At 42.4% G+C, this 15,969-nt stretch overlaps 1 protein-coding gene across 1 annotated transcript in view; it reads left to right on the forward strand.

Annotated features, from left to right (window-relative positions):
- Positions 1 to 14,896, forward strand: part of UNC5D (unc-5 netrin receptor D) — a 74,409-nt gene extending 59,513 nt beyond the window's left edge. The window contains exons 12-16 of the mRNA XM_086767728.1: positions 229 to 456; positions 3,944 to 4,093; positions 8,962 to 9,126; positions 12,062 to 12,240; positions 14,166 to 14,896. Of these exons, the coding sequence (XP_086623854.1) occupies positions 229 to 456; positions 3,944 to 4,093; positions 8,962 to 9,126; positions 12,062 to 12,240; positions 14,166 to 14,370 (927 nt within the window). The 3' untranslated portion in view covers positions 14,371 to 14,896. The remainder of the gene's footprint in view (positions 1 to 228; positions 457 to 3,943; positions 4,094 to 8,961; positions 9,127 to 12,061; positions 12,241 to 14,165) is intronic.
- The last annotated feature ends 1,073 nt before the right edge of the window (positions 14,897 to 15,969 follow it).

Consider the following 15,969-nt stretch of genomic DNA (forward strand, 5'->3'; position numbering starts at 1 on the left):
TGGGAATAAAGGAACGTTGGTATTCTACGTGTTGGAGCATTTACTCCAACATGTAGTCTACCTTCTCCCCTTCTCTGAGGTCAGCATGAGTAAAGAGCGTGCAGACTGGCTCTCAGAAATACTTTCCATCTCAGTTGAACAATAAACAAATAATGTCATGACTCCTATTGTCAAGGCCTGTTGCTTTTATTATTTTATTTTTGTTTAAACTTGAATTTCATTTTGCAGGAAGTGATGTCTGTGGAAGAGGAAACTACTTCTTGCTACTGCCTGTTGGATCCTTATGCCTGTCACATTCTCTTAAACAGCTTTGGAACTTATGCTCTTATTGGAGAGCCGATCTCCGACTGTGCCGTTCGACAGCTGAAAGTCGCGGTTTTTGGCTGCCTCTCTTGCAATTCTCTGGATTACAATCTGAGAGTATATTGCATGGATAACACACCTTGTGCGTTTCAGGTAAATGGTTTCACTTTGTTAATTTGGTTTTAGTTATTTTTCCATAGAATACCAACATTCCTTTATTCCTGGGCGACAGCAATAGTCCAGAACTCCAAGGACTGAATACAGAGCACTGTATATTGTGTGTCACTGCTGCATGACTTATTTGAAGTCCCCTGATTTCCCTGCACTGTTGTTTGGCTTGTGGACTTAAACTACACACCTTTAGGACAGCCAGACTGGCTTTTCATTTTTTTGCCAGGCAGATGGGAACCCGCTCTGCCCACGCTCCAGACTAACCAAACATCGCGTAGCCGCGGTTAACGCAGCACAAAGCAGCGTGCTAGGCTGGGCTCCGTGCCGCGGCCACTGCAGGGCACGGCAGCGCGTGCTTGCGCCCGGAGCCGAGTGCTCCTCTGCTGCAAGCAGAAAATGTGAGCCATTACCATTTGATGTACAGTATCTATCAAGCTCGTTACTCTCACACTGTCATCAGCCAGTTCAGGATTTCCTCTGCTTTTTACAATTTTGAACAAGATTGCCTCACCATCTTTTCAAACAAAAATTAAATTATAATTGTGCATTTCCCCTTAAAAAAAAAAACCCCACAAAACAATCCCCAAGTGGCAATTAGAATTAACATGATTTTTCTACACGGTATTCCAAGACAAAACATTGAAATTCACTGATTTTTGCAGCTTTAGTAAACTCAGAAGCTTTAACAAAATGGTTTTCTTTTGGGAACTGAGATGAAGACAGTTGTGACAGATGAATTTTTTCCTTCCTTTTCCTGTCGTACAGAATAGAAACGTGAATCCTAATGAAGCACACGCTGATGTCTGTGTGCTTCTAAGAAAAGCAAAGCCTCTGAAAGGATTGTTAAAGACTTACCACAGCTTTGTAACTCTACCCTTCATAACACTCTCACAATCCGTGGGCTACCGGTGTTTTCCAGGATGAGTCTTCCTGAAACCGAGTCCCACATTCCTCCTCAGGCATTTGTGAGCGCGTGCAGGCAGCCCAGAGTCACCCCCTCGGTTACCAGAAACCCGTGCTGGCTGGTGCCTTTAGCGGCTCTGTGTCGGTTGTGCCCTGTCCGTATGCCTGTAGTGTTGTGCAGCAGGTTTGTAAAAAATGTACAAAAATTTTTAACTTCTGAATATGGAGAAAAAAATCCCACAAAATTGTGCAACACAACTAAGAAAGACACCCACATGATGGCAATGAGATTAATCTTATTCAGACCAACCTTTTTTTTTTTTTTCCCACACTGCTTCTTACAGTATGGGGCAGCCTCTTTCAACGATTCATTCATGCTGAATTTTACCTTCAGGATATTAAACTTAAAAACCAACAAAAGCCCTCGCCCACAGCAGCCTGATTTGACTATACCATCTTGTTTCTCAAATTATTGTAACATTCAGCAAAACAATGAAGGAGACTGGCTTATTTCTTTCTTAACGCACATTCAAATAAATAAGATTTCAAAGTTACTTGTTGCTTTTCTGTAGAAAATTGTTAGAAGAATAATGACCAGCTTTCCACGTTCACAGAAATTGGAACAGGGTGTCTGGTCATAATGAGACAACTGTCTATTTATGAAATTGTACTTCCTTAAAAGCATGCTGCATCAGCTTCATGCTGGTGTAAATATTAAGTGGTGAACACAGAAAATACAGATTTATTTTTTTTATAAAATATCAGAGTTGGGCTTACCAAGTTTTGATGCTGTTAATCCTTCACAGCGCAATCCTATGTAAGATACACAGTCCTTGATGTTTCACTTTGTCACTGTGTGAACACTTACCTTACTTCTCTGACACCTGACTTGCCCTTTGTGCAGTTCCTGGTGTGCTGGGAAACTCCTGCCTCTCAAAAGATGAGAACCAAGTCCTTTGGACTTTGTAGATTGCCATGGTCCTGCTGACGTTCGTGGCATTGAGGACCATGTGTGTTATTACAGGTAGAGCATACAATTATGGTACATTAAAAAAAAAAGTTCCAGCACATTCTGGGAATTTTGAAATCAGTTATGAAATAAGTTGCTCCCTTTGCAGTTGAAAATAAAAAAGGAAAGTCGTCTTTCTTATTTGATCTTCTCTATAAACCCAGCCACCAGGAGTTAAAACAAACTGAGCACTTGTAATTGCTTTACAATAGAAATCCGTTATTATAGCTTGAGAACACTCCAGCCGTTGTCATACTTTCAGAAGGTCACAGTGATCCTAGCAGCTCTTCTAACAATAACTTTTCTATTGACAAGCACTAAACCTCTTTGATGTACACAGATTTTATATAATTTATGTGGACAAAAAAGGTAATCTTGAAAGACTGCCTGCTAGCTGATTTGTAAAGACTCCTGCAAGCTTTCCTTCCTCACTAGTATTCTTACTGTAACAGCACAGGAATAAACATTGTTTATAAGTACAGGCAGGGGTGATTTTTTTTTTTTTACTATTATGTTTTAAATTCACAGAATTATATAAAAATTTAGGTTAGAACAGACCTCTAGAGGGCTGTAGTGCAAATTCCTGCTCAAAATCAGCCCTTCCAAGAGCGCTCAAGGTCTTGTCCAGTAACTCTGAAAATGCCCAAGAGAGGAGAAGTGAAACTCAAGAATTTTGTCTAATGCGTAAACTTGGCGTGTTGCTTTCCGTGCCCTTTTAAGTCCTGAGAGGACCTTCTCACCAAAACTGCAGTTGACTTCAGCTCTATCTGAGCAGACTCTTCACCAAGCTTGCCTTACGCTGTCTGTCCTTCTTCTTGTCCATTAAGTAAAAGTCTTGCTAAGGCTTGTATGTCAGGTGTTTGAGGAATACCAAACACAACCCGTAGGGGTTTTGTATTCAAAAGCTTAATTACAATACCAAGGATAGCTGTGTTATTCCAGAACCAAAGAGGGACTAAATTACAATTCTGCCACAGTCTAACCAGTTTCCGTTTTCCTCTTTGGAGGGAAGCAGCTTTACCTGGAAATGGGCCTTGCTTCCCTCTTCATGCTGATGTTGGAGAGCGCTCTGGGTAGTGAACTGCTGGTAAACCTCTCCTTTGTAATAGTGACCCTGTGGGATGCAATAACATAGTAACAATCAAACACGGGTAACTGTCAATAAAAAATAAACCTGGCTAGCTTTGACCTGAAACCCCAAAACATGAGGACAGCCGCTACTGCATTGCATCACCCTTACAGTTCCCTTCCCAAGTACTGTGCTCCCACTCTGAAGTTGTGTGGGTGTTGACACTGGGATAGCCAACAAGAAAACTCTGTGTCACAAGTACCATCGGTACGTACAGGGAAATCGAGCTGACAGTGTCCAAACCATCCTTTTAACTCCAGTGGTGACGTATAAATGCCAGCGCCCATCATCTGGTCCATGAGAGAAGTACTCCACCGCTGTACCATGATGTGCTGCAGGTGAACTAGGCACCTGACATAAAGATGAATTTTTAGATTTGGTATTTGTTCCTAATACTGAAAAAATTCTCTCCTCTTCTGCCATTGCAGGAAGTGGTTTCAGATGAAAGGCTCCAAGGAGGACAATTACTGGAGGAACCAAAGCTTTTGCATTTCAAAGGGAATACCTTCAGTCTTCAGATATCCGTCCTTGATATCCCTCCATTCCTTTGGAGAATTAAACCATTTACTGCGTGTCAGGTAACTGTCCATTTTATCTGTTTACGTTTTCATTCAGAGGAAGTAAGAACTTTCACTGGTGTAGGCATAACCAAAACAAGACTATTATCCATTCTGCTTTTGAAAGGTGCAGTTTTAATCTTTTGAGTATGGAACAAAAGTGCATTGCTTTATGGTTTTTACAAACACAGATTTCATATCTAACAGAATGCTTTAAATTTTTAGTTTTACAAAAACGCAAGCTTGTACTCTCCCTCATTTCGGTTCCCTCCAACAGAAGGCCTGTATTCTTGTTGAAATGTATCACTCATGAAGATGTTTGTGATGTATCTTTGTCATTCTGATTTCACTGTAACTATGAATATATGGCTGAAAATGCCATTTAAATGTAAGCTTTGAAATGTCATGAGTTCAAATTACAGCACACACACTAAGAATTAGAACTAAGGAACAGCAGGTTACTTTTTCTGTACTAAATTAATTAAGAGGCTGCTGAGGATGGGAAAGTAAAAATCAAAACAAAAGAAGGATTTCTAATTATATTGGTTACTGGAAATTATAAGCAACGTGCTGGCACATAGAGTGGGCTCGTCTTTTAAAATACAGAACTTAATTAAAGTAGATAATCTCCCTTTTCCCAGAGCGTATAGAGAGACAGTTAGCTATCATTCAGTATTTTAGCAAAAAAAAAAATTGTTGTAAATGCATTGCCATGTTCTCCAAAACATGAGTGTAATGGACTCTGAAACTTATAAACCCAGATCTATATCTAAATACATTCTTATATCATTAAGAATGTAATGATAATTTTGCTACAAAAAGAAACCACATCATTTTCAGCTCCGTATGAGTACAGCTTGCTTTGAAGTGTTTTGTTTATTCTGCTCTCTCGATTGCATTTTGAAAGCCAAACCCATCAGTATCAGGATGCTCCACTACTACACATCAAATACCGATCAGAACTGGCACCTCCTGGGCAGTAAAAAAAATCATGGGAGTTTTCTCTTAACACAACAAATAGCGTTTTGCCTCACACCCCATTATAAACACAGCTCCATGCTTTGGTTAATTTATTGTCTCCTGATCCCTTGTCCAGTCCTGGAGAATAGATCTGCACGACAGACTGAAATTGACCCTCAAAACACATTTACAAAGCATCTGTTTTCTGAAAAGTGCTTTTCAAATTCCGTAGATTTGAACTAAATATATGTGGGATTATCTTACATCGATCTCTCCTAATTGCTTTAGGAGGCAGACAAAACGCCTTCCACAGGCCCATCGTGTGTGTGAAATGTCCCATGTGCAAGAGGGAAAAAAAAAAAAAAAAAAAAAAAAAAATCAGGAAAATTTTAATTGAACTTGTCCTGGCATGGTGACTGCTTGAAAAACGCCACATCACTTGGTGAAAAATCCCCTAGACTTTTCATGTAATAGAAAGTCACACTGCCCAGAGGTGAACATTTTCTCTGCCCTGTGTTGGACGCAGTAGAAATTCTGCTCCTATTGTTTAAGATTATTGCAGAAAGGCATTGCAGCTACGTGAGGAGAAACAGACCCCAGAACCCAACTAACACTCCGGTATGATAAGTGAGAAAGATGGCCTGCAGGAAACAATAGTTACTGTACTGGCTGCAAACCGCTTTGCTGATAAGCAAAGTAAGAGCTTTTGCTGCTCTAGCCTCCGTGTTTCTGTGTAGTTAAGAGTTTGGGGAGGATTATTTCTGCCCGGTAATTTCTGCGAAGCTGCTATTTCTTTGGGACATTGCCTCCCCTGCTGTGGTGGGTCCCTGGTGCATGCAGATGTCTGAGAGCGACTCGGAGGCCTCAAAATATTTTGTGTGCGGTTCAGCACTTTTCTTAATGCTGGGAACAATGTCTATGAATAAATATATTGCTTATGGTATATTAGACTCGGGTATTTTTGTTTTCGGTTGGCAAGCAATAGCCTAGAGTTTCCAGAAGCGCAGGGTGCTGTTACAAGGAGACATGATAGCAAACGCCTGTTTCTCGGTGTTAATCTTCATGCATTGCAAGGACCTTACTTTGCTGAATCTAGCACAAGTGGCACAGTCCAAAGTAGCTATTAAATTTATTGCTGCAAGATAAAAACAAAAAATACAAAGTCAGACGAGGGAGCTATAGCCCACAGAGGAACGCTCGAGTGCTGTGCATGCTTTGAGGAAGGCGCGAAGCGGCTGGAGGGTTGGCCATAGCAGGTGTGGTACGCGTTTCCTCGGCAGCCGCTTTGGGTTTAAAAGCAGCACGTGCAAAAACCCTGCTGCCAGAATGGGCTGCCACAGCGCTGATACTGAAACCAACTGAATATTTACATTTTATAATTGAGTGTGGTTTGGATGACTTGGACAGCTGAGAACTAGAGTAATTGTTTCTAACAGAAACTGCAGAACAACTTACACTGGTTTTGTATTTCCCTCAGTGAAATGTTTTGTGAAATGTCCTAGCTCTGTTGACAGCTCTGGTGATGGTCCACCAAGTGAAACCAGTATCAGATAGTACAATGAGGAACGATTTATGTTAATGATTTCTCAGATAAGTGAAGGTCCCACTTCATCATCATGTAAAACTGTGGCATAAAGCAGTTCATGGCAGGTGGCAGTCAGAATTTCTCTAGACTGTGCTAAGTGCATTTGTTTGTCCTGGCCATCCTGCAGGAACAGATGCCAAGTACTCAGCGTCCCTCCCACCGCGTTCCCAAGTAACGAGGGGGAACCCTTAAAAACCGGGTGGGTGTAGAGCAGGAAGAGGCTGTGGCAAGTGTGTTAGCGAGGTGGACGGGCACCTTGGGGCTAAAAGCAGCTGTCTGCCTAGCATCTTCTGTCTCTTGGGGCACGCAGTGTCTGTAGCTGAGAGAAGATTTACATTCCCTCTGTCTGCTAGGAACTTAATTATAAAGGGAGAATAAAACTGAAAGCATTTCTGGAATACCCACTCATTGTACCACCACGCTTTGCCCCTGTATTCTGTTTCACATTATTCTTTGCAGCTCAGTGATTCTTCCACTCTGAATGAAAGCAAAGATGATTACTCTGGAAAAAAAAAAAAAAACAAAACTAATTACAGTTGTTCTGCTTCTAAAATTGCTAATGTTTTCTTTATTGCTGTCGGTATCTCGCTGCTGCTCCCAGCTCAGGATCTAAACGCAGAGCTTATGGTGGTCACTTAGTGCATCACTGCTGAGAGCCTGAGCCGCTCCAAAGCAGCAGGGAACTGCGTGGCAGCAACGAGGACAGTGATACTCTCCCGCCTTTAGTCTTATCTGTACTTCAAAGAATGGGCTGAGGCTGATCTTTGAAGCTGTGTGTTCTCAGATGACCGGTGTGTAGCTTGTTTCTTCAGGGACATAGAGAAGATTGCAACCTAAGTCCAATAAAAATTGCTTCTAGGAAGGCAAGAATGCAGAAATGCCTGTTTTCTGAGCTGTACTCTTCAGTGACCTTCCACATCCAAACTGATCACTGGAGTTAAGTGCGTGGTTTACTTGATTTAAACAAGTGACGAGTTGGTTGGTCCCTCGGTTTTAACCGTCAGTATTAAACACTGACGGCATTGTAGCTGCCTAGAGGCAGCACATTTTATGTCCTTGTCTGTGTCATTTATTAACCCTTTATGCAGCGCTGAAAAAACCGCAAGCAGAATGCATGCCCAGACTACATTTGCATATAGTAATTATTGTATTTTCTTTGAAGGATCAGCTTCACATGCCATTGAAATCAATTCTAGAATTTGAAAAATAGTGCATGAAAAAGGGACAGAGTAATGTGAAAATCCATCATCCTCCTCTAGGAAAAGTAATGTAAAAATCTTTAAACTAGTTTTCTCGTGTTAGAGTAATTGCTCATTGAAGCTGTTTCATCCTGTCCCATAATCACACGGATGAATGCTAAGATAGAATAGAATGAAATATGAATATCAGTCTTTTTTCCCCCTTTACATTATTCTCCAGGTTGCCAATTCGCCAGTATTTTCCAGTATTTTGAAATTAATGGAGAACATGTTTGGTTTAATTGTTTTTACTGTTTACATGCCTTAATGGCTACACTGTAGAACACCATAGTCGGTTTACAGCTGGTGTTAGTTTGGAAATTAAAAATAAGTATGTATTCTGAAAGCGTAAAGAGAGTAGACTAGGAACAGACCTTTGGTATTCAGAAAATGACATCAAGCTGCTCCCTGTGTGCGTCTCCTGTCTATTTCCCTACGTTTTTAGAGTCTCATGGCAACCAGAGATGCCAGAAATCTCTGATTAAGACAGTTGTGTGTATAGCATTTCATGGGACATTCATCCCATAAACTGTCCCTGGCTGAGGCAGAGGAGTCTCTGAAAGCAGTCACAGAACAGAACAGGATGGAAGAGCGGTAAAACTGAGAATGGCCAGTGAAGTGCAGGTGGGTGTTTCTGAATTCAGCTGGAACATAAGTACAGAAGGGATGCTGCCGCGCTCTGTGCTGCATTAGCCTACAGCAGAAGTACAGTTCTTGATGGTAAGTTCCTTGGTTTGGGTTCTGTAGTACAAGGTGATGGCAAGGAGAGACAAATTAGAGTTCGAGTTCTGATCCCTGCCTGGGAGGAGTAAGTAAAGTGCATCTTCAGTTTCATTTTAGATGAGTCTCTCATCATTGGTGTCACTGAATGAAATGAAATACAAGCTTTCAGTAAATGTAACATCTTAGTATTTATCAATTGAGTCAACATTTATTAGTTTTGTCCTGCTTTGAGTTTGCAGGGATGTTAGTAAAAAAGCAATTGCACTGAAAAAGCAGGGGTTGGGTTTGTTTTTTTTTACCTTACTTTGCGATTGTCACAACTTCTCTCTCTCTCTCTTTCTCACGCTGCTTCCCCGTTCCCATGGGACACGTTTCTCCCGCAGGAGGTCCCGTTCTCCCGCGTGTGGTGCAGCAGCCCGACACCGCTGCACTGCGCCTTTTCGCTGGAGCGCTACACCCCCGCCACCACCCAGCTGTCCTGCAAGGTCTGCGTCCGCCAAGTCAAGGGTCATGAGCAAATCCTGCAAATCCAGACCTCCATTCTAGAGGTAAAGTGTTCTCTCTCGCTTTGTTCTAAGCTGCCGTGTAGTAAGAGACATGGTCCCTCCCCATATTTCTCCTTTCTATCTCTGTGTAGTTTCTTACGCTCTGTTCAAAACTGTAAGAAGTCTGTAAAGCCCTAGAGATTCCATTTCCAGCAGGAATCAAAGCACAGAGATTCCACAACACTAAAAATAATTTATATTTCAGTTGGTGGTAATCGTTTTCTTGCAGAAAGTTTTGAAATAGTTTGCAGAGCACTGAGAGCTGAAAATAGATGGGTTGCCTGTACGCTGTTAGGGCACTGGCTCAGAACATTTCTGGCTACGTGTCGTAGTTCAGCCCTGATTGGGACCAGACTACGCAGTCTCTCTCTCACTCCCCCCACCTTCCAAGAGAACAGGGGGAGAAAATATAAGGAAAAACGGCTCGAGGTTTGAGATAAGGACAGGGAGAAATCCTTAAAGTTACCGTCACGGGCAAAACAGACTCCTCTTGGGGAAAACTATTCATTTATTACTACAAACAGCAAGATAATGAGACAGAGAACAAGATAACCTCCCTCCACCCCTCCCTCTTCCCAAGCTTAACATTATCTCTACTACCTTCCCCTCCCGAGTGGCACAGGGGGGAAGAGGGAATGGGGGTTGCGGTCAGTTCATCATACGTTGTTTCACACCGCTGCTTCATGGTCGGGGGAAGAACTCCTCACATTCCTCCCCTGCTCTGTTGTGGGGTCCCTCCCACGGGCCACAGTCCTCCGTGAAACTGCTCCGGCGTGGGTCATCTCTTCCACGGGTGCAGTCTCTCCAGAACGGCTGTCCCAGCGGGCCCTCCATGGGCCACAGCTGCCTTCAGGCATCCACCTCCCCCAGTACGGGATCCTTCATGGGCTCCAAGTGGATCTCTGCTCCTCTGTGGGCCTCCATGGGCTGCAGGGGGACAACCTGCTCCACCATGGTCGTCACCACGAGTTGCAGAGGAATCTTGGCCAGGAGCCGCATTACTCCTCCCCCTCCTTCTGAACTGACCTTGGCGTCTGCAGCCGTTCCTCACAACAGGCTGGCAGATGTCTCTCAGGATCTTTTTTTACATCTTATTCACTTCTCATCTCCTCTCCACTTCTTGCAGCCAGGCCGGGCCGAGTCGGGCCCAGTCGGCTGCCCAGCGAGAGCCCAGAGGGTGAGGCCTGCAAGGCCCATGAGGCCTGCGCCTCCCCCTCTGCACCTCTGCCCCCGCTCAGCTTCTTCACATCTTCTCTCCTCTTTTTTTTTCCTGTTTTCCCTTTCTTAAATACGTTATCGCAGAGGCGTTATCACGGGACATTCTGCTACCAATTGGCTCGGCCTTGGCCAGCAGCAGGTCCGCCCTAGGCCCGGCCGAGTCCACTGAACAAAGGGGAGCGACTTCTAGCAGTTTCCTACAGAAGCTGCCACCTGAGGCCCCCCCTCACTAACAAAACCACGACAATACACGAGCGTCTTGCAAGGGCTGTAGCTTTGCTCACAGGTGGAAGAAGTCAAATGTAGTCAAGCAGGCTGGTGAGGTGCAACGAAAACAGCTCCTTTTTTACCACATTAATACTCCTGGATTAAAGATATTTGCCCATTGCTAAATGCACTGTGCAGAGAACGCAGCAACTAGATAAGAAAATTGCAATTACCAGTCTGTATAAAAAAATCCTCGGAATACAGCCAAGTGTTTTTCTGGTTATTTCTTGTTGTTTCATAAAAAAAACTTCTTTCATTCTGTATATATCTCAATACAGTGTTGCTGCTGCTCCCCTTTCTTTTTTTTTTGGTTTTTTTTTTTGTTTTTTTTAAGGGATCTGTCCACAAGTCCCCAGAGCATGTTGCAATTCTGTGTTCAAATAGGTTTGCTAGTGTGGAAGGCTTTCTCATGCCTATCTCAAGAAGTGATTGAAGAGTGAGGATCATTTGGTTATAAAATAAATATATAAATAACAACTGCATACTTGAGTTGCTCATTGCTTTACAATTCCTTGAACTAACCAGGGAGCAGTGGCTTATCTCACATGTGCAGGGTAGGAAGATCTACCATTGTTCTGCATATTTAATTTAAATAGTCAGACCACGCACTACAGCTACAGCACCACTACTACTTTGCATGGATGACTTTTGGAATGTGTCATAAATGTTATATGAAGGGACTATAGCATCGTTATTTAATATTTATGCTGCACTGCACTGAAACGAATAACACATGGAAATGTGACACTCTTACACAAGACTGGTGTAATCTCATAGGATAAGAATCTACACAACGACCTGGATTCCAAAGGGATTTTTAATATGGAAGAACTGAGGTACTTAATAGAATTTAGGTGTTTGTTTAAAAAAAAAAAAAATCACAAGTGAGAGATTTGTGTCCATATTTTAAGCTTCAGCAATTTAGATGCAGAAGATTTAGAAAGCCATGTGCTTTTGTGGCGTTCCCTCTACCAATCACTGCTCTGCTGGACTTCTTCTGTAACACAGAAACAAACAAAAAGAGGAAGCTTGTAGAAGGAAAGCACCACTATTTTAAATGGTTTTATACATAAGTGCTTGTGATGTCCTAGAAGTTCCCGCTTAAATCAGAAAAATAGCTCTTAGCTATTTCATGTTCTGTTGTCAGTTCTACAAACTACAGCTGGAACCTCAGGCTCAGGTTTTGATTTTTCTCCTCCAAAAGCAGACCTGGCACCCAGGCAGCCCGGCTCGCTGCAGGTGCGTCCCTGCACGCTGAGGCAGTGCAGAGAGGAACTGCCTGCGCTTGTTGCCGCACTCCCTCCAATGCGGCTGTGCAGAAACCATGACCGGGTTCCCCGCTCCTGGACAGCCGCGTGTGGTGGGACGCTGGCGTTACTCCTGTAGAACAGACCCAGGGCTGACAGAAAGCCCTGCGCCCTGACTGACTGCTGTGCTTTTATGTTCTGTGTAGAATGAAAGAGAAACCATCGCTTTCTTTGCGCATGATGACAGCAACTTCCCGGCACAGATGGGTCCGCAAGCGTTCAAAATCCCCTACTCCATCAGACAACGGATCTGTGCGACGTTTGACACGCCCAACGCCAAAGGCAAAGACTGGCAGATGTTAGCACAAAAAAACAGCATTAACAGGTAATGGGAGGCAGTTTTGAAAGGTGAACATTTACATATGCAATGGGAATAATTTGCTGCGTTATGGTTTTTTTGTTTGTTTGCTGATATTAAAGATGAGTGCACAGTAATGAACTACCTTACTCTCCTGGATAAACTGTAGTTCCTCCATTCTTCTGTGTATGACTGGCTGCTGGAAACAGGAACTGCTTTCTCCTCCGAATAAACCCGTGGGCCCTGTCCCACCTGGTGTTTGCTCCTTTGTTCTGGCCTGGCCCTTGTCTTTGTGCACCCACAGGAGTGGGGTCTGGGTGAAGTCCAGGACAGCAGACGGATTTTGGCACTGCTGTGTGCTGTGAAAGCAGCGGCTCAAAGGGCTTAGGAGGATCCATGTTCTCTCAGAAAAATCGTACAGCCCGTTGCCTTGGCTTCTATCTACATGTTTTGTATTCCAAAATGAATTACACGTTTTGCAGATTTATTTTTTTTAAAGGAAAATGCATATTTTTTAAAAAGTCATGGTCTACTGTTAGGAGTAATAATATTATGATTATTAAAACTGAAAGATGCTGTAAAAACTACTTTACTACTTTTTTTGCCTTTTCCGCTTGGCTAAATTAAATTGGTGGAGGCAGTTCACTCGCAGAAATATTTTCTGATTGTCACAAACACCATAAATATGTTCCCAAGAGGGTAGAGGAACACTTAAGTCAAGTCAAGCAAATTAACTTTTCATTGACTTGTTGCTTTGCATGGGAATCTCAATAAACCATATCTGAACGAAAGAAAAAAAGTAATTTGTAATCTTGCAGCAGTGAGAGAGTGAGAAAATTCTGCTTTACTTATCAGCATTTACTACCTGTTGTTAGGCACGTTAATCTCCCCTGGCTTCCGTTCCTCATGCATGGAGGCAGCTGGAGGAGATTTCTTCTTCCTCAGGAAACAGAGAGCAGTGTGCTAAGGAGACTGCACTGACCTGTGTAAGACCTTGGTAGCCCTTTAGCTTTGGGTCCTGTCTTGGAGATACCTGGTAGGGTCTTTTCAATATCTGTTTTTATAAAATCTAATTCATAGATAGAAAAAGGAAGTTGTTGGCCAGTTTAAACAACCAAAATGTAGTTATAAAACCAGACAGTAGAGCATAAGTACTTGACTTCATGAAGGTAATTCGTGAAGCTTGAGAACTTTTACTGATGAGTAACAGTCCAAAAATGGTCAGCAGCAAATACTCAGTTGTCTTGGAGTTGGTTTAAAAAAAACAGAGCAGCATTCAAGTCCAAATGTCCTTTTTTGCACTACAAGTTTTTTCTGTTTCTTCACTTATTTATAGATCTGTATCTATATGTAATACAAATGCTATAAATAACATCCATGCTTTTGAATGTGAAGTTAGTGTATTTATTCAGATGATTGTGTCCAAAGCTCATAAATAGAAGGAGTTATAGGGTAATGTGTTTAAGAGAAACACTTTGTTTTACGAAATTCTTTGCAAATATCACCCCTGCAAAGTCTTAACTAAATATAAATTTCCAAATTGAAAGATGTCATATCTTCACATAATCACAAGCATCAATTTAAGTTACAAAATTCCTCTCCCTGAAACCTGCCAAGTTTACTAGTGATGCTTTCCAGAACTGACTTGTTTTCTAAATTATACTGGGTGGTACTGCTGGCCAGCATTCACGTACCTCAGAACATGCAAGTCCCTTGTTCATTCTCCTTCTGCTAAACTGAGCCACTGACATTTGAAGAATAAACGCATCCATGTGTGTCCTCTGGAGGTTTCCCTCCACTCAGCTCATCTAGGTCTTGCTGAAGGTTTTTTTTGTTTGTTTTTAAACACAAGTACAGAGCTAGGCAGAACAGAGGGCACATTCACCTTCATGGTAGCTACAGTATTTACTGGTCCTCATCCTTTTGTTTCCCCTTTTTCTCCCCTCCTTTAGGAATCTCTCCTATTTTGCTACGCAGAGCAGCCCATCCGCCGTCATTCTGGACCTCTGGGAAGCCCGGCATCAGCACGACGGTGACCTCGACTCCCTAGCCTGTGCCCTGGAGGAGATAGGAAGGACACACTCCAAAATCTCTGACATAACAGACACTGAGATTGAGGAGCCTGACTTCACCTACAGCAGACAAAATGGACTTTAGTCTCTTTTCTTCATTCCAGAACTGATGGCCAGCTTTGACTCTGACACTAGAGGTTCTCTTTGGCAGGGAGGAAATAAGGGTTTCTGGAGACAGACACTCCTTCCACAGTGCCGTTGCAGCTGGAGGAGCAGAAGCAGCCCTATTAAAAATCATGTCGGTGATATGGAAAACACGAGCTTCTCCCTGTCCTCTCTCATTTAAAATTCATGTTTTCATGGCAAAACCAATCCTGCACATCTGCCATTCCCGGGGCAGGAAGGAGTGAGACGCAGATTCAGAAAAGGTAAATATTATAACATCATGTATTTAGGAAACAGTAACGCTAATATAATGCCTAGTGAAAATCAACAAATGTGACACTGACTATTTAGAGCCACTGGAGGTTAATCCTTGTTCAAAGGTTTGTCTCCTCAGGGCCTCGAGTGCCCGTTCCCTGCACCTCGAACTCACCACATAGAGCGGGTTTAAAATGTCGTCTGATAGCATCACGTTGTCACAGTGTGTCTGCACAGGAAAACTGACAATCTGGCCTTGTCCTGTCCAGATATTTGAGGAATTAGAAGATCTCTTAACTATTTAATGGATAGCATGTGTATTCCAAACAATTTATTTTAAAAATTCAATCACTTAATGAATGTACATTTGCTACAGAGCTTTCCTGCCTGCTACTTACGTTAACAAAATAACAGAACAAACCCCTTCTCTGTGAAATTAGTGTGTGTGTGAGAGAGAGAAATTTTCTAAAGTTCTCAGTCTGCAAACTTTCTCTTGAGTCAAAAAATGTTTATTTGGGGGTGGATTTAAATAACCAGATAAAATGCAGGAAATTGCCAGCCCTATTTTAGCAAGTTTACAGATTTTTTATTACTTCGTGTTCTCAGACTAAAGTCAATCAGCATAGCTTAATTTTGGTTTAGTTTCAGATTGAAACAATAAACCCCACATGCTCCTGCCAAAAACTGGCCTGATTTCACTGTACAATTTGGAAATTTCACAGGATATAAAGCTGGCTGTGTTACACTTGGTTTAGTTACAAGCATACTGCGTTTACCGCTAAACCCAGAATCTAGCTAGAGAATTCTCCTCATTTTTTATCCATTTCATACAAAAATAGTTTATAATTTTAACTGAACCAAAAAGAGAGCTGTCACTGTGAGGGGGTGTCTGAGTTGGAACTGGTACTGAGCCAAATGGACCCATTATTTTTACTCTCGTATTCTTTACAATTAGCCACGGTGCTCGTTAGCTCTGCCCCATGGCTCTGAGTTTTGGCCGCAGGAACACAATGGGTATAAAGCAGGAACATCAACAAGACTTCAGGAGCTTTATAGAAATGCCAGAAATTGAAAACAAGTGTGCCGGGTTGGTTTTGTTTTTTTTTTTTTCACTCCTGTATTTGGCCGAGAGCAGCATGATAGGCAAGAGGGTAGGTACTTGGTGTGCAAATCTGTGATCACCTGAAACTATTTCTTTACCCAGGATTACAGTTCTGAAAAGTACGATAAACAACTCTTTGATGTAAGACTTTACTTGTCTCACTGATCTGAAATTGCAAATTTCATTGCTTTCCCAGCTCAGCAGGCTGGAATAGTCTTAGAC

Source organism: Chlamydotis macqueenii, chromosome 27 (genome assembly GCF_036417535.1).
Source record: "Chlamydotis macqueenii isolate bChlMac1 chromosome 27, bChlMac1.mat, whole genome shotgun sequence".
Lineage (NCBI taxonomy): Eukaryota > Metazoa > Chordata > Aves > Otidiformes > Otididae > Chlamydotis > Chlamydotis macqueenii.